Source organism: Monodelphis domestica, chromosome 7, assembly GCF_027887165.1.
Source record: "Monodelphis domestica isolate mMonDom1 chromosome 7, mMonDom1.pri, whole genome shotgun sequence".
NCBI classification, from domain to species: domain Eukaryota; kingdom Metazoa; phylum Chordata; class Mammalia; order Didelphimorphia; family Didelphidae; genus Monodelphis; species Monodelphis domestica.
Window position 1 is genome coordinate 130,988,876 of NC_077233.1, and position 19,775 is coordinate 131,008,650.

General features: G+C 35.3%; 1 protein-coding gene across 8 annotated transcripts in view; it reads left to right on the forward strand.

Annotated features, from left to right (window-relative positions):
- LOC100017234 (phospholipid-transporting ATPase ABCA3-like) overlaps nt 1–19,775 on the forward strand; it is a 351,884-nt gene that overhangs the window by 304,836 nt on the left and 27,273 nt on the right. For all 8 annotated transcript variants that reach the window (XR_470380.3, XM_056805469.1, XM_016424232.2 and 5 more), the window contains one exon: nt 19,083–19,211. Coding sequence is in view for 7 of the 8 variants with exons in the window: in XM_056805469.1 (XP_056661447.1) it covers nt 19,083–19,211 (129 nt within the window). In the remaining variant the exon portion in view is untranslated. The remainder of the gene's footprint in view (nt 1–19,082; nt 19,212–19,775) is intronic.

Below are 19,775 nucleotides of genomic sequence, written 5' to 3' on the forward strand. Positions count from 1 at the left end.
TTTTTATACAGAATCAATGGAAGTAACCTCAGAGAAGAGAGCTTTAGTGACCAAGGGAACTGGAAGAGACTTCTTGGAGAAAACAGAATTTGAGCTGAATCTTGAAGGAAACCAGAAAAACTAATCAATGGAAATTAAGAGAGAAAGTCTTAGAGACAGAGATAGAGACAGAGAGACAGACAGATACAGAGAGACAGACCAAGACAGAGAGACACAGAGAGAGAAGGTCTTCTGGGCTTGAACAACAGTGCCTCAGCCCAGAGATGGGGCATGGAGCATCATGTTAAAGGAACCCCTGGAAGAAGACCAGTGAAGGTAAATAGATTTAGAGGGAAGTCTTTTAATAGTAGCAAAGGAAGGCACAGACCTCAAGTCCCCAAATATGGGGAGTGTCATCACAGTCTCAGTCAGAGCACCCATTTCAACAGAAGTTCCATTCTCTATTTTAATCTAAGCAATTAGAATAAGTATCTATTAAATCTTAAAATCATACTAAGATTTTCAGAAAACTTCATGGTTATCTATCTGTAGACAATCCTGGCCTCTCTGTGACTGAGGTGAAATACAAGTTACCAGAAATGCTTGGGTAAAGAAGTTAGCAGAAAATGTTAGTATCTAGTAAAAGTCAGGCAACAGAAAGAGAAAATGGGGAAAGATCCTACGATTTCTTTGAACTTCCCTTATCTTTGCTCACAAAAATAGTCTGATCCAAGGCAAGCCTAATCACTGCCTCCCTGACCAGTCTAAGTTCTGTAAGTTCCTGACACTAGGTACTATTTAAATGTTAGCTATTATTATTAAGAAATTCACAGTCTAATTGAAAGAGACAACATGAACACGATGCTGTACAAATAGGATCTATATAGGGCAAATTAGAGATAATCAACAAGGAAGACACTAATACTTGGGGGATGGGGAAACATTTAAAAGTTGCTCTTTTAGAGCAATTGAACCAATCAATACTTGCAGTAAAAACTTATTTACTGTCCATTTCATTTCCATTTGCTTTCACTGCCTTAAATAAACTTGAAAATGTTGTCTGAATGGCTGCTCTACTAAGAGGACTTTGCTTTTTTTATTGCAGTCATTAGTTCATGCAGCTAAAAGGCACTTCATTTCTATTACTGTCACTTTTCTATTCCTTGTAGTTGTTTGTAAAACACAAAAAGATGGCTTTTTCTTTCATTTCACCTGAAAGTTTTAATATTACATACTATAGATTGAAGTATTCAAATTTTTATCCTGTTTTAGAGATGCTATGATCAGATTCACGCCAATCACATTAAATTTTTGCCATAATAATAAACTGCTTACTTTTTATGCTGGCAGTTTTTGCACCTGAAGTAGTCTTAATGTATTCAAAGACAATAATATAATCAAGAAAAAATAACTTTCAAAGATTTTAGAACTCTGATCAGTGCAGTGATATACTTCTGCTTTAGAAGATGAAGATGCAATTCACACTCATAATACTGCTAAAAAGGTGATGGGTTTCATATAATGTTTTATCTAAAAGAAAAATTGCTATCTTTTCTTAGTGATAATAATGAATATTAAGCAAATTCATCATATGCCAAAAATTTCCTCCTGAAACTTGAGTGTTTTCTGCATATTTTTGAAAAGCTGAATAATTCTGAATAAATCAGTGTCTCAAATACATACTATGATCCATAGAGATAAGTTATTTAATTTATAAAAAATTAAAGCTACAGACAATAAGTTTATCAAATAATATTTTGTTTCCCAGTTTCCATTTGTCTTGTAAAAGAAGAAAGTAAAGGCCAATTTATTAAACACTGAAAATCTTTAGAAGGAATTCTCATTTTCTTTTAAACCTAAATGTTTCCAAATTAGAAACCTTTTTCATGAACAAATATTATACATTTACCTCATCTAAACAAGAGCAATAAATAGACTGGTCCTATGACAGTACTTTGAAAGAAGTGTTTGAACCTGAGAGTTTTGTTTTTACTATGAATGAATAAAGATTCTCAAGTTTATCAAATAAAATGACATAATTTCACAATAATTTATAACATCTTGCTTGTGAAAATGTAGTTTCTATTGTGGCAGTTATAAAGATAAAATATAGATTATAATTCCATATAAAAAATACTAATCTGAAAGAATTACAAATAGTAATATCGGGCACATCAAAATTCTAAGAAATTGTGAAAACAATCCACTTATCACATTCATATAGCAATTGTTACTGATAAGCCATAAATATAAAAAACAAATGCAAATTAAAGTGTTATTTTAAAATAAAGTATCAAAGATTAATAATAACCACATTATTTTGGTTACATAAGATTTGTTTTTATATAAAATTATAATAAATGTTTCATTTAATTTTAATAGAACATAAGGTAAGAAAATTATTTGTATAGTTGTTTAAGTCTGGAGAGATTCAGCATGATTTTTATAAGATGCAAAGCATCACTATGTAAAGCCAGAAAATCACTACCATAGTATGATTTCCGTTTTACTGCCTCTGGGGTTGTTTCTAAAAGTATGTTTCTAATTATAAAAAGAACTAAAATTATGACTTATATATAATTTACTTTTTTAAACTATGTCCCACTAATGTGATTTGTTAGTAATTACTTATGTAGCAATTTTAGGCAGTGAAATTGTAACAGAATCAAATTAGCAATGAGTTTACAACTCAAAAAAATGAATTGGCCTTCTGGTTCATTTAACCCACAAAATGGAATACAAGATATCTTATTTTTGCTAATCCTCAAGACCTCTCAAACTTCTCCAAAATGGAAATATTCACCAGAGATAGAGTAATTTCAGCTATCTCCACAGTCTAGGACACCAAAATCAAGAGGAGAGGGAGCTGGTGAGCAACAGGGGAAAATCATAGGGAGAAGACTGAAATTACCAAAGATTTGAGAAGGAAGAAAATTCAGAGTTCTTGAGGAGAAGCAGATAAACCATCAGGGAAAGCATTAATAGCAGAAGGAAATATAGCCTCTTAAAGAGCTTACATATCTATGGATAAATACTGTAAAACAAAGGAAAATGATTCAACACCTGATAAGGCAGAAGACCCTGAGCTCTTTAAGGAGTGCATATATTGAAAGCCCAACCAGCAGTCTCTCAAAGCTGAGGGTCATTTTCTGCCTAGATGGGACAGCTTAGACAAATAATGAGGTGGGAAACAAACTCAGTGCTCAGACCTTTGTGCTTTGGCATCACCAAGTTGTTCTCTCCTTGCACAGAGTTTGTGTTTATTATATAGCTTCAGTGAGTATATGCTTTTCTGGCACACAATCATTTTTCAATATACATGATTTCTAGCAGGTAATTGGATGTGTCACACATTAACAATTTGCCTAATCAACATTCTGTGATCATTTATCATGGTGCTACAACAGAGAAATTTATGATGGAGATAAGTGACATAGACAGGGTGATCTGGAGGTTAGTTCCCCCTCACCTGTGGAATGACCAGCTAGGAGAATCATTGTTGCTTTTGATCAGCTCTCACTGATCACAACTACTTAGGATATGGGTAACAAAACATTTCATAGCTAGGTATGAGGTTAAAGGGTAACTTAAGGCAGACCAGAATTAGGAATTTTCCTCATTTTCCAAGTTACATTTTTTTGTGTTATATCAAACCACCTTAATGATGCTGCCTGGTTATTGTCTACAAACGGATTCAATAAAGTATGTCAGTAGCTTGTGCTTTAGAGGAATGATTGATGTGGTGCTTGTGTGTTTGGCTAACAAATGGGTGTGGGGCCCCTGTACCTCTGCTAAGAGAGAAAGGAAGGGGTAGTGGGTAATGATCTTTAGGTTTTAATTCTGTGAATATGATTTTGGGGGTACTATTCTAGGGGGATTAAAGTGGGACATATGTATATTAACCCTGTAAGTATTTGCTCTTATATTATTTCTTCTGTATTGGGGAAAGAACAATAATAATGACAATTCCATTAGTAAGGAAAGTTAGAGGGAGAAGTCACAGAGAGGGGGCTCAGTGGGTGCCTCATCTTTTCTGCTCTGCAGCCTTCATTTCCCAAACTGTGACTCTGTCAGACAGCAAGGGTATTAAAGCTCTCCACATGCATGGAACCATAGCACACCATTTCTAAATGGTTTAAAACACAAACAGGAAATGTGAGAGCAAGAATGTATGTCTCTACAGGAGAAATAATTGGCAGAATAGAAAACACTTGAATCCATGGTGGCAAGTGTCACCAAAGAAGCAAAAAGGAAGATAACTGATTAGAAACACAAATATAAAAGTTGAGGACAAACTTGGAGAAGCAAAAATCAATAACATTTAAAGGAAGAATGCCATCCAAAATTATATTTTTCCAGACAAAGTACATAGAGATGACTTAAGATTTATAGGTCACCCTGATTCGAATAAGACAAGTTAAAAAAAAACTCTGAACATCAAAATACAATAAGTAATACATAAATATAGCCCAGAACTTCAGAAAAAGTGCCAACTGAAAGAACCCACAGACTCTTCCAGAAAAAAAAAGAAAAAAACCCAAGCTTATAAACTCTTAAGACACAAAGTTGCTAAATTTAACAGTTCCATTGAGAAAGAACAAATTCTTCAAGCAACCAAGAGAAAGACCCTCAAATATAAAGGGGGCAAAATTGAATCATACAAAACTATTCTGTATCCACTAGAAAATGCAGGAAAGAATGTGTTCAAAAGAGCACTGGAGTTCAAGTTACAGCCCACCGTGATATACCCTGTCTTATTATCACAAGTAAAAGAGAATGAATATTCAATAATAAAGAAATGTTCAAAACATTCCTACAAAACCAAACCTGGAGAGATCATTTGCTTCTCAGACACCCCAGAAAACAGAAATGCAACATAAACTAATAAAGCAACTAATAACATCAACAAAATAAGAATAGACCATATTGAAATTTCCTTCTTAAAAAAGGAGACAAATGTGAAAGCAGAAATCAAATAGAAGTATTGGTGAAGAAACAAGCCTAAAAACCTTTACAGCACCTTGCCCCTAGGTGAATCAATTTTCAGAGGTAAGCTAAATTACAAAATGGAAGAGTACAAAAAAGGTGGAAAGGAAGATGAAACAGAGAGGAATATTTGATGTATACTAACGAAGTCAAAATCTAACAATGAAGGGAAAATAAAAGAGGCAAAGAGAAGAATTTAAACAGGAAAAAGAGGAAAACTTTGTTTCCGTGGGAGAAAGAGGCTACGCTGATGAATGTTCCTCTACTAGGGAAGAAAGATATTATATAAAGGAAAATAGCAGTATTATAATATTTTATCTTTTTAACGACATTTTATTTTTACAGTACAATAAATTTCCATCACAATCATATATGACAACTTGTTCAGCCATTCCCCAATTGACAGATAATCTCTTGATTTCCAATTCTTTGCCACCACAGGAAGAGCTACAATAAATATTTTTGTACAAATAGGCCCTTTTTAGCTCTTTGCAATACAAATCTAGTAGCAGTATTACTGGATCAAAGGGGAGGCATAGTTTTAAAGCTCTTTGAGGGGGCAACTGGGAAGCTCAGTGGATTGAGAGCCAGGCCTAGAGACAGGAGGTCCTAGGTTCAAATTTGGCCTCGGACACTTCTCAACTATGTGACCCTAGGCAAGTCACTTGACCCCCATTGCTTAGCCCTTACCACTCTTCTGTCTTGGAACCAATACACATTGATTCCAAGACAGAAAGTAAGAGTTTAAAAAAATAAATCTGGCCTCAGACACTTCCCAGCTGTGTGACCCTGGGCAAGTCACTTGACCCCCACTGCCTAACCCTTACCACTCTTCTGCCTTGGAGTCAATACAGAGTACTGACTCCAAGATGGAAGGTAAGGGTTTTAAAAAAAAAAAAAAAAAGCTCTTTGGGCATAGTTCCAAGTTGCTTTTGGATCAGGTCACAACTCCACCAATAGTGCATTAGTTCCAGTTTTCCCACATGCCCTAGGCCACGTTCTTTCACATTTTTTCATTGATTCCATTGATATTCTTGATCTTTTGTTCTTCCAGAAGAATCTTGCTATTAGTTTCTCTAGTTCTTTAAAATAATTTCAAATTGTATGGCACTGAATGAGTAGATTAACTTGGATAGGATTGTCATTTTTATTATATCGGCTTGACTAACTCATAAGAAAATATACTTTTGCAATTGTTTAGCTCTGACTTTATTTTTTTTATTTATAGCTTTATTCCATATATATATATATATACACACAATAAACTATCTGGTAGTATAGAAAATTTCTCCTACAATCACAAAATATTCACTTAACAGTTCATTTCCAGGAAAAATGGCTCCCTCTACTTCTAGATTATCCTTCAGCTCATCTTGACTTTGTTTTTGTTTTGCTTTTTTAACTTAAGAGCAATTTGATTAGTCAGACATCTGGGTGTCCAATCTCTGTCCCTCACCACTTGATAAGAAAGGGATGTCATGTTGAAAATGTTTGGTATTTTCCATTCCATCTATTATAAAAGTTTTATTCTGCAAGCATTTAGTTAAGAAAAAAGGATAAACAATAAAACTCACAATTTTTCTTTAAAAAATCCAAGCTTACAATAAGGGCATTTGTCAGTCAGTATGCAAGAATTCACAATGACCACTTGTTTTTCCTTCTAATTGACAAATGCTTTTTAAAATCAGTAGCACAAGTAAATAGCAAATGGCTTTTAAAACTCCCTCATGTTCTTACAGTAAGCATTTTTGATGTAACTAAATGACTAAAGTGTTACACCACATGAAATTCCAATCAGTGAATGCAATGCATCTTTATAGGATATTTTCTGCCCTTGTTTTTGATATACTTTTGATATAGTTTTGAGATACTATTGTCACTATCCAATTCCTCTAGGGAATTCAAAAGTTTCAATAGTTGCAATCATTCAATATCAGCTCCTTTATGGGGCGTTTTAGTAGATTCTTAGGTATAGTTCTCAATCATGGAAACATAGCAATGACACAAATACAAAATGCTCAGTTTTTTTGTCTGCTTTAAAAATATGGTCAACATACAATTTATTTGTTATTAGTACAACAGTAATTTTGTGTTAAGAATTATGAACCATTGACTCTAGGCCCTTCAGTTCACAAAGAGAATCTGATAACAATTGAAAAAATTAATACATTTCTTAAAAAAAAAACTTGTACCAGTTTTTATTAAACTGAAACTACTACAAAAGGAATGACAAATGATGACAAAAAATGCAATAAATTTTTGAAAATTTTAGCTGAGTATTCAGAATTTCAGTTTACTAATATTTATACATTTATGACATATAATTGAAACTACCACATACAAGAAATCAAAAAATAAATCACCTTGAAACCTAACTAAACTGCATATTCTAGGAATACAAGCTTTATAATTTAAAAAAAGTTTGCACTCAGTAGTTAGTTGAGAAAATCTGTTCCTTCACCTTTTGTGTTTGTGAAAAACATTTGTGAAAAAATGTTTGTGAAAAACATTTTCAAGAGTTTACTCTAAATGATTAAAATCTTTAACTATTATGCATAGTTGGTATTTTGTTTTCCCTTTCTTTTTCTTCTACCCCTGCTTGGATCATAAGGTCAGCGATGTTTTTCTCCAGATCATCAATGCAACTGCTCATATCATCAATTCAGCCAATTATCTGGTCTGACATGGTCTGAAATTTGTCCTGCATCTGCTGGAAAAGTGTATGAACCACAGTGGTCAGGTCCTGTACAGTTGTGGAGTCTATCTCCACCATTGCTCTGACTCCAGACTTCTCCAGACTATTTTTGTGAAGTGTTTTGTAATTATGTTCATATAATTCCTGAGTTTGTCTTGGCCAGTAGACACCCAAATGTTTTATATTTTATATTATATTATATATTAGTAGCTAATTTAAATGGAATTTCTTCATCTCTTTATTGCTGGGCTTTATTGATAATATAAAGGTATTAATCAGTGCCATATTTGTATTGTAAAAGGAGTTTGGTCTGATGCCTTCTTTGGCTATTTTTTCAAATGTTTGTATAGTATTGGGACTAACTGTTCTTTAAATGTTTGGTAGAATTCCTTTGTGAATCCATCTGGCCTGGGAAAATTTTTCTTAAGGAGTTCACTGATGGCTTGTTCAATTTCTTTTTCTGAGATGGGATTGTTCAAGAATTCTATTCCTGCATGACAACTTTAATTAGATTCTTTTTGTTGTTGCTGTTGCTCACTTTTTCAGTTTGTGATGTAGATTTTCACTCTATATTAAAATTGGACTCAGTTCCTAGGTTGGAAAAGTCACTGTCCTGAGCTGCTTCCTGTGGAACTCTGGGCTTTGCTTTTAGCTTGCATAAGGCTCAGGGCCTACCTGCTAGCTTGTAATGGTTGGGAGACCTCACTACTGGCTTGTGAAGTGGTGTACTTCAAAAAGCAAGCCCATACACCCAGAAGTTCAAATTGATGGAGCCAATATTTATTTACTAATCTATTTCCTGTAATAGGGCAGCTGACACCCAGAAGAGTAGGAAGACATGGACCTAGGGAAGAGATTTTGAAACAGTTTGGGGGATGGGAAGAATAACCAAGGAGAGAACAAAAGGGGTAGAGCCAAGATGGTGATATAGTAGCAGCAGAATCCTGAAACTGCTCTGAATATCCTTCAAACCAATCTTTAAAATGAGTCTCAAAAGAAGGACATGTTGGGGGGAAATGAGTAAACCGCTGGGGGAAAAAAGCTCCTGACCCTTGAAAATTTCTATAGGGGAGAAGATCAAAAAAGCAGAAGCAACAAGAGAAGATGAGAAATAAGCAAATGCATGCAAACTCTCCAAAAAAAATGGAAATTGATCTCAAGCTCTGGAAGAACTCAAAACGCAGTTCAAAAATCAAGTAAGACAAGTAGAAGAAAAAAAAAGAAAAAGAAGTAAAAGTAATGCAAAAAGAAAATAACTGCTTAAAAAACAAAATTTTTCAAATGGAGAAAGAGATATAGAAATCAAATGAAGAAATAAGCAGATTAAAAACCAGAAATGACCTACTGAAAGAACCTGCAAAAAAGTCCAATGAAGAAAAGAGTGTCATGAAAAGTAGAATGGACCAAATTGGAAAAGGAGAATCAAAAGATCATGGAAGAAATTCAGTCTTTAAAAGCTAAAATTGGGCAAGTAGAAGCTAATGATTTCATGAAACAGCAAGAAACAATAAGATAAAATCAAGTGAATAAAAAAAAGAAGAAAATATGATTGACTAAAAGCAAAACACTGGTTTAGAGGGAAAGAGTAAAAGGAGGAAGGTCAGGATTAAAAGAGGAAATCAAAATGATGAGGAATACACAGATGATAATCATAGCTATGACTGTGAATGGGATGAACTCACCCATAAAATGGAAGCAGATAGCAGAGTGGATTAAAAACCAAAATTCTACCATATGTTGTTTACAAGAAACATATTTGTGGCAGGTAGACACACACACAGGATAAAGGTAAGGGGCTGGAGCAGAATTTATTGGGCTTCAACTGAGAAAATGAAGGTAGAGGTAGCAATCATGATCTCGGACAAAACTAAAGCAAAAATAGATTTGATTAAAAGAGAATAAGGAAGGTAACTACATCCTGATATAAGGTACTATAGACAATAAAGAAATATCAATTTCTCAACATATACATACCAAATGGTATAGCATCCAAATTTTTAAAGGAGAAACTAAAAGAGCTCAAGAAGGAAATAGATAGTAAAACTATACTAGTAAGGGGACCTCAATCTTCTCCTATCAGAGCTAGATAAATCAAACCAAAAAATAAATAAGAAAGAAGGAAAGAATGAGATATTGGAAAAATTAGAGTTAAAAGATATCTGGAGAAAATTGAATGATAAAAGAAATTTATCTTTTCAGCAGCATGTACTATGTACTAGGGCATAAAAACATGACAAACAAATGCAGAAATAATAAGTAGAACTCCAGATCATGAAGCAATAAAAATCATAATTAGTAAGGGTTCATGTAGAAGCAAATTAAAAATTAATTGGAAGCTACATAATCTAATTCTTCAAAACTGGTGGGTTAAAGAACAAAGCATAGAAGCAATTACTGATTTCACTGAAGAGAATGACAATGAGTAGACAACATATCAAAATTTATGAGATACAGCCAAAGCAGTACTCAGAGGAAAACTTATATCCCTGAGTGCCTATATCAGTGATGGGCAACCTTTTGAGCTTGGTGTGTCAAAATTCGCCAAAAAACCAAGCATAACTTGGGTGGTGTGTCACTTTGAGAAAAAAACATAATTTTGCAATATTTATAGTTTAAATAACAAAAATATATAATTGTAATATATAACTGTATTTAATAAACCAAAAACTAATTATTTAACTCACCTGCTTAGTGACTTCTTTATTCATCTGTCAATCAGTTTCTTTTGTTGATCTTGATATTACTTAACTTGTGTGGGGTGCCGTAAACTAAGATAAGTGAGGGAGAGGGGGAATTCTTTAACTAACCTGCCTATTAGTGACTTTTTTTGTTGCTGAATTTCATTGGCTCAATCTTCAATTGAAGGTTGGTATTTTGTACACTTCAAGCCCAAGCAAGCACTACTGACTTCATCTGTCAATCTGTTTCTTTTGTTGGTTTTAATATTATTTACCACTGAGAATAAGGTCTCACAAAAGTACGTAGAGGGAAAAATTGTGAGTAAAGCCATTACTATATTTTTCAGGGTCCTAAAAGTCTCTGGTAATCAGTTCCAGGCACCCCTCTTTTGCACATGGGCGGGAGCCCCACCCCATCTTCCTTGGCCAGGCCCTGTCCTTCCCAGTCCCTCCCCAGCCCACTGGCCCAGGGGTGCCATGAGAGCAGCAGCTGCTGCCTGCCAGCCTTCCTGCCCTCACACTCTTCCTCCCTGCCCCTGTGGAAGCTCCACACACTCCAGCTACCTGACACATGCCGCCCACTGTTCAGCTCCCACCCCCATGACCAGTGCATGGAGTAGCCCGCCCCTCCTCCCCCGGGCCAGGCCAGGGCATGGCCAGGGCCATGGCAGATGTGCGACTCCCCAGGTGGCTCCCAGGCCCCAAAGCATGTTGAGCCCACGTGCAGCCATGTGTCATCAAGAATGGCTACATGAGTCAGCACTGACACGTGTGTCATAGGATTGCCATCACGGGCCTATATCAACAAAAAAGAGAAAGAGGAGATCAATGAATTGGGCATTAAACTAAAAAAGCTAGAAAAAGAACAAATCAAAAATCCCCAGATAAAGACTAAATTGGAAATCCTAAAAATCAAAGGAGAAATTAATAAAAGTAAAAGTAAAAGAACAATTGAACTTATAAATAAGACTAGGAGGTGGTTCTTTGAAAAAAAAACAAATAAAATAGATAAAGTATTGGCTAATCTAATTTTAAAAAAGAAAGAAGAGAAAGAACAAAGATCTATACCATACTGCACAACCAGGGACATAGAAAGAATCTTATCATAAGGTATTTTCTTAAAAATCAAGAGCAAGGCACAACAGAAAAGAAGTAGGGAGACCAGGAAGCAAACTCTTCTTGTTCAGTTTGGTTGGGTCCAGTTCTTCATGACCCCATTTTTGGAATTTTCTTAGCAAACATACTAGAATTGTTAGCCATTTCCTTCTTCAGCTCATTTTATAGATGAAGAAACTGAGACAAACAGAATGAAGTCATTTGTTCAGGACCAGTTAGTAAGTGTATGAGGCCACATTTGAACTCCAGAAGATAAGTCTTCTGACTCCAGGCCTAGCATTCTATTCACTGTGCCACCTAGCTGCCTCCAGCAGCTCCGCAAAATAATAAAACTGTCAAGAAGAAAGATTCAAAATAGTTACCACAAAAGTTTTAATCTCACAAGAAACTATTGTCCCTCCTTCATACTAGGAGAGGACCAATGGCCTCATGATGTTGGGGTCAGGATGTTGTTGGTGGTGTTGTTTGCCTTTTGTTTTTTGAAGAAGACCAATGACATCATAGGGTAACATCTCAATTTGTGAGTGAATTGGATTTCAGTGAGGCAGAATTGCCCAGAGTTGTCAGTCTCACTCCCTCATCTAGTCTTTGAAGTCCAGTGGCCAGACAAAAGCCAGGACGCAGTGGATGACCTTGGCTTCGTCACTGTCTAGCCAAGCTCTAAGTGCTCTATAGCACCTGCTTATGCCAACTTTTATGGCTGTTGGAACAAACTGCTCTCATTTATCCCTTCCACAAAGGAAAATCTTCAGCTGGAGGTAGATACTCCCTTAAATCACGAATGGGTTTGAGGCCTGTTGGTTACCTCCAACCTGGTTTTTAACTCATCTGTTGAGACAGCTTATTGGAGTGTTGCCACTGTTCATGCTACAACTTCTTGGAGTCACAAGTGAGAGCTAGGTGGCAGGTGAACACCAACGGAGGATGAATAGCCTTGGAGAGAGCTCAAGAAGCTCTCCCACCAGAGGTGCTAGTTTTTCCTGAATAACCCATATACCCCTGGGGTCAGAGTACAGTGTATTTGACTGTGGCTGATCAGTCTTAATACAAGCGTAGAAGGCTCCACCACAAGTAGGGCACAAATAGTCTGTTTGAATGTTTGAGATAGAGATATCTCTAGATTTGTGCGTCTCATGTTTCCTTTATGCTACTGTGACTCTGCTTTGCTCATAGAGTGGAATGCCTTCTTTGTTATGAGCAGGCCATGCTGGACAGTCCTGTGTCAATATCTTCCTCATGTCTCAATTGATACTAAAGTTCTTCAGAAAGATCTCAATAACACTTTCTCTGACCTCCATGTGAGTACTTGCCTTGTGTGAGTTCTCTGTAAAATAGTCTTTTGGCATTCCAGATACATGGCCAACTCCTTGGAGTTGCATTCTCTGCAGTAGAATTTGAATGCTTGACAGTTCAGCTCTAAAATGAATTTCAGTATCCAATGCATTATCTTGCCAGGTAATCTTCAGAATCTTCCTAAGATAACTCAAATGGAAATTATTCATTTTCTGGCATGGCACGATGGTAGACTAACCAGATTTCATGGGCATACAACAATGAGGTCAACATAATGCCTCTGTAGACCTTCAGTTTGGTGTGCAGCCCAATACCTCTTCTCTCCCACAATTTCTTTCAGAGCCTCCCAAATGCTGAGCTAGCTCTGGCAATGCATTTATCAACATCATCTATGTTGACATCCCTAGAGGGTATACTGCCAAGGTAAGCGAACTTACCCATAGCATTCAAAATTTCTACATTTACTGTAATGTATGGTTCCACATATAGATGGTACTAGCTGGTGGAGAACCTCTGTTTTCTTGGTGTTCAGTGTCAAGCTAAAATTAACACAAATGGCAGAGAATTGATCCTGGCTGCAGTGAGTACATAATCATCTGTGAACAAAAAGTCACATACCAACTCTCCCTCCATTTTAGTTTTGGCTTTGTAGATTTTTCAAGTTAAATACTTTACCATCAGTGCAGTAGCTGCTCTTAATGCCATTTTCATCTTCATTGAAGGTGTCTAACAATCTCAAGAGTAAAAATCATGTTAAAAAGCATTGGAGTAAGCACCCACCCTGCTTCACACCACTGGTGACTGGGAAAGTGTGAAAGCATCATTCTTCATCCAGAACCCATGCAAGTATGCCATCATGAAACTGGTATACATAACCGATAAACTTCTTTGGGTAACCAAATTTCACCATGATCTTTTATAAGCACTCATGACTGACAGTATCAAAAGCCCTGGTCATGTTGATGAATATTGTGAACAGATCTCTGTTCTGCGAAATGCCATCTTGACCATTCCTAAACCCTTTTTGAAGTCATGATGGTTCTTAGGTGGGTGTACCATCTTCCAGATGAAGGATCCAGATAAAGAAAGACTCTGGGAAGAATCTTGCCGGCAATGACTAAGAGAAAGACCCCTCTGTGATTGTCACAGGAAAACCTGTTTCCTTTTCCTTTATAAAGATGGACAATAGAGACATTCTTGACCTCCTGGGGAATGACCTCCTTTTGCCACATAACCAAGAAAATTTCAGGCAGTCTCTATAAGTCTTGTAGATCTCTGCTGATATGGAATCAGCCCCAGGCACTTTGCCACAGGAGAGGAACCTAATAGCAATTCTTCTTTAGTTGAAAGTTCATCTATAGAGGGATTGACTTCAACCTGAGGTTTATGCTCAGTGGCTCCAGCACTGGTTGATGATGACCTATTGAGAACACTATAGAAGTGTCCTGCCCATCTCTACAGTATCATGTCTTTATCATTGATCAATATGGCTGATTAACCACTGAGTAGTTGAGATGCACCAGAGAGCTTTGGTCCAAAATAGTATTCAAGTAAAGTGCTTTGGATTGTTACTGTTGGTGTAAAACTGAATCAAGAATCCTACATCTCTCTAAGTTTTGCTTGCACTTTGTTCCATGAAGCAAAGGATAAAAGTATAAAATACAGGAAAAGTAAAGATAAATAATGGAATAAGTGAAAGAAAGTCTAGAAAGGCACAAAAAAATTAAAATTAAAATTAAAAAGCAGTGAATAAAACTAATTTTTAAAATTATAATATTATTAGTTCATATATTATAAAACTAAAATATATATTATGTTATTATAATTTTAAAAGTAGAAATAGTAAATGCATTCACTACAAACTATAATGCAATTTAAAAGGCCACTGGGTCAGAAATTACAAACAAAAAACCACAAATCCCAATGGAGACCTAACAGTGAAATTCTAAATAATGAGAGGTCCAAATAATAAATCAAAAGAACAATTAATAATTATCTAAAGAAAAGCATAATGATGAAACAACATATCAGTATTTCTGGGAGGTAGCTAAAGCAATCCTCAGAGGAAAAATTATATTCCTAAAAACAAAAAAGGAGAGAAAAAAAAGGATTAATGGACCAAATATACATTTTTTAAATTACCCAGTAAATGAAACCTAAAACAAGATGGCACATGAGGAGAAATAGATAAACTAGAAACCACTCACCACAAAAAAAAAACAACATAGAAATAATATGAAACTAAAATCTGGTTCTTTGAAAAGGCTAATAAAATTGATAGACCATTAGCCAATCTGATTAAAAAGAAAAAGGCAGAAAATCAAATTAATAAAATGCCCAAAGAGGAAATCATAACAAAACCAGAAGAAATCAGAATAATTAGAACCTATTATGTAACAAAATTGAGGCCACAAAAGAAATAGAGTAATATCTCCAAAATTATGAAATACCCAAAAAGGCAGAAGATCAGAAAAGTAAAAAGAACTATCTAAAGCAACAACCAAAGTGGCTGGGCATGGCAAGGAACAAAAGTCCTGTTCCTGGTGTATTCTCAAGAGAATTTTACCAAAATTTTAAAGAACAATTACTACCCATGCTGTATAAAATATTCTCCCAAATAAAGAAATCACCCTATCAGAATTATTTTACAGTGCTAATTTCCAAACTTTCCTAAAGTTTTCTAAAGTTACAATCCTAATATCTAAACCAAGGAAGATAAAATACAAAAGGAAAACTATAGATAAACATCAATAATGAATATTGATTAAAAATTCCTAAACAAAATTCTATCAAACAAAAAAAGACTTGCTGTTTCAAACATATTGAATTAACTTTGTAACTTCAGAGCCCTCCTCCTCACTCACCCTACATACTCAATTGCCAAACTTGTCATATCTATCTCCTCTACACTCAGTTGTTAATAATAGCTAGCTAGCATTTATAGAGAGCTTTTAGGATTGCCAAGGACTTTACAAATAATTCATTTTATCTTGACAAAATCTCTGAGAGGTAGTTGCTATTATCCCTATTTTTCAGATGAGGAAACTGAGGCATGGAGAGGTTAAGTATTTTTCCATTTTCACATTGTTAGTGAGTATCTGAGTATGGATTTGAACTTGGGTTTTCCTAACATTTGGTCCAGCGCCATATTCACTATACTACCATATATCCAACACCTTCAACCAATCATCCCCTCTCAAATTATTGAGATAGTTTCTTTGTCTCAAGTCTTTCTTCTCTCCTTCTATCCATAAAAGAAGTAAGAAACGAAGGGAAGTAAGAAGCCTATTATATGCCAGGCCCTGTGCTAAAATGCTTTACAATTTGTAAAGAACTAAGTGTTCTACCAGTATCTCTTCTGAGCCTCATGACAACCTTGAGAAGTAAGTGTTGATTAGACCCATTTTTCTTTACAATTAAGGAAACTGAGACAGAGGTAAGGTGACTTGCTCAGAGTGTCCCAGCTTGTAAATATCCCATGCCAGAGCTGAGTTCAGGTCTTCTTGACTCCAGACTCTGAACTCTATTCACTGTACCACCTACTGATCTTCCTAATGCATAGCTCTGATCTTGTCATCTTACTAATCAGTAAATTCCAATCTAAGATCAAATATAAACTACTTTGACATTCAAAAATATTTGTAAGCCTAGCCCCATCTGACTTATCTAATGTTCTTACATAATACTCCCTCACACAATCAAGCCATCCTGACCTATTTGTCTTTCCACAGGTATGACATTCCATGCCCATCTTTGGGCCTTTGCACTGGCCCTCCAACTACTGGAGAATGTTCTCCTTTGACTCTTCCTTGGTAACCCTTCATTTCCTTTAAGGCTTAGCTCAACCAAAAGCCATTCCCCAATAAATAAAATGCCAAAGGATATGAACAAATAAGTCTCAAAAAAAAAATTGCAAACAATTCACAACCATAAGAAAGAATGCTCCAAATAGCTAATAATGAAGAGAAATGAAAGTGACAACAATTCTGAGGTTTCACCTCATATTCTGACTGGCAAAGGTGACAAAATATGGAATTATGTTTAATGTTGAAAGAGATGTGGGAAGATAGACATATCAATGCATTCTTGGTTTCCATTTTGGAAAGAAGTTTGGAATTATGCAAATAAAATTACTAAAATATCATATCCTTTGACTCAGAAATTCTACAGCTAGGCTTATGCCACAAGGAGGCATTGGTAAGAAAAAACTCCTTACATACACCAAAATATTTATAATAGAATTTTTTGTGATAGAAGAGAATTATAAACAAAGAAGATGCCAGGTAATTGGAGAATGAATAAACAAATTTGGATATGTGGATATCATGGAATATAACTCTACTTTAAATGTGATGATTATAGAAAAACATGAAAAGATCTACCTACATTCATCCAGAATAAAGTAAGCAGAGTCAAGAAAATGTTATACACTATGGCTAAAATAGCATTAATAGAAAGAGAAGCCACCAAAAAAATCAGAAGTGACCCCATCCCACCCTTTGTAGAAGTGAGAAGTTTATAAGAGTGAAATTTTTTATTAATTATACTGATTTCCCCCGTCTTGTCTTTTAAAAATTATTACTCGTTACATGGCTTGACTCAACGAGAGGAGGAATGCTGGAAGAAATTATGATAATATAAAAAATAAATAAATAAAAACTTTTTATTTTTTTTAGGAGCAGCTAGTTGGCTTAGTGGATAAAGAGCCAGGTCTAGAGATAGGAAGTCCTGTGTTCAAATGTGGCCTCAGATACTTGCCAGTTAAGTAACCCTGGGCAGGTCACTTAACTCCAATTGCCTAACCCTTACTGATATTCTGTTTTGGAACAAATACTTAGTGTTGATTCTAAGATATAAGGTAATGATTTTTAAAAATCTTTTTAAAAAAAAATTCCCATTCAGACACACACAAAAAGACTCAGCTCAAGCACCATCTTCTATAGGAAGTCTCAGCTGCTAGTGCCTTACTTCTAAGTCAGTATTTCACATATATCTACATATGTACAAGTTGTCTGTCAGTTTAAAATACAAATTCTTTTAAGGCAGAAGCTATTTCATGTTTGTCTTTGTATGCCAGTGCTTCAATGAGTGCCTGATATATAATGAACACTTAATAAATGCTTGTTGATTGTTCACGTTAGAAGACAAAAAGAACACTACCTGATAACTTTAGGCCTTTGGGTTGAAAGGAGAAAATGTACAAGCCTTGAAGTAATGCTTATTTTATCATAATTCTGACTTTCATGGATGGAATATGGATAATATCAGAATACACTATACATTTTTTAATTTTCTAGAGCCTGCTTAGTGTTCTCTTCTCAGCCCTAGTGAGCAATTATCAATGAGATGTTCTTTTAAAATAAATTATATGATATATACATATACTATATTAATATATACACAAAAATATACAAATTATATGTTCTTTTCCAGAGCCACTGAGTTCCACGAGAACTATATGGCATATCAATGGGTAGAGCCAGAGGCCATTGTTTGCCCCTTAAGTTCAGCATGTGGCTCCAAGGGCAACACTGGGTGAAATTTACAGAGAGGTAGATTTCTACTCCAAATCAGGAACAACTTTCCAACAATCAGCTATTCCGAAATGAAACAAGCCTCACAGAATAAGAAATTGAACTAAATTATCTTTAAAGTTCCTTCCAACTCTAAGACTCTCTGACTCCTTTGATAAAGAGAGAGAATTGCAGAAATATTGACCTAGAATCCCATTTGATCAGCAAGCTCATTTACTTAAATATATTTCCCACATCCTACTCATGAACTAGTAGTATCTGCTGACTAGCCTCAGAATAACCATTGTTTTTATAAAAATGAAGTCAGCTAAATAGAACTCAGTTTGTCATTATCAGGTATGGATGGTCAAGCAGGAAAGCCCTTTATCTGTCCAAGGAAATAGTTGAGACTTCTTTTGGCACTTTTAGAAATTTTGTTTTCATCAATGTTCAGTGATTTCTGTCATCTTGGGAAAAAGGACTACTCTGTTCCTTTTCTTCAAGATTTTCAACATGCATAGAATTCCATATGAAGTTTCTGTTTCTGGGATTTCCTGATCCAGGTTATGAGAGCCCCATTTGTCTGTATCCTAAGCCATAAACTATCCTTAAGGAAGACAGGGTGCATGTGAGAACAATAGTTCAGAATAAGATCTCATTAAAGTCCTTCCCAGTGCCTGTTTACATCTATTTACATATCTCTGAGGATCCACTAGCCCCTTAAGTCTTTGCTTTCCCAACTTTCAAAATCATCTCCTCCAACAAGTAAGGTCGAATTCCTGAACATTATTCACCTTTGTGATCCTTATCTCTGGAACATAGGCAAAAGTGCAAGTCCAAGAATCAATGATTCCCACAGACCAAGAAGTGGAAGAAGAAGAAAATAAAATTGAGATGTTCCTTCCAGAGCTTTTGCGTACTACTCCACTGGTTGTTAAGGGACTTACAAAGGTAAAGTCAGATGAAAGCTGGTTTCCTTCCTCAATAGAGAAATATATATTGCCTGATCTCTTAGATCTTTATATTCTCCCTAAGTTGTTGGTGTATGAGGGAATCACCAAAGATAAATTTCCTTTGTGAAATGGGAAGTTAATATGAAAAAAAATAAATAAAACCAACCAGCAGGAGTTTCTTCTTAGTTGAAGATGAATGTTACTTGAGTTCTTTGAAGACTAACAGACCTGCCACCAGTTCTTATGTAAGCCTTTGTATATCCCACAGCATCTCTATACAAGAAAGAAAGTAGAAGAGCCTAGGAAGGGGCATTCCATTTAGAAGGGAAGGAGAAAGTGAAACTTGGTGTTACCACTCCTAGGAATGAAAAATTAATAGAAAATTTCAGGCTTTCAAGAAAAAAAAAGATGAAATTTTAAGATAACCAAGGGGAATCTAAAGATGTTAGATCAAGCTCTATTTGCCTCCCAGTGAATGTCAGGAATAATATTTATTGGGAATTTTAAAAGAAATCTTATATTTCTACCCCTGTAGTTACAAAACAATAAAAACCCTTGGAGC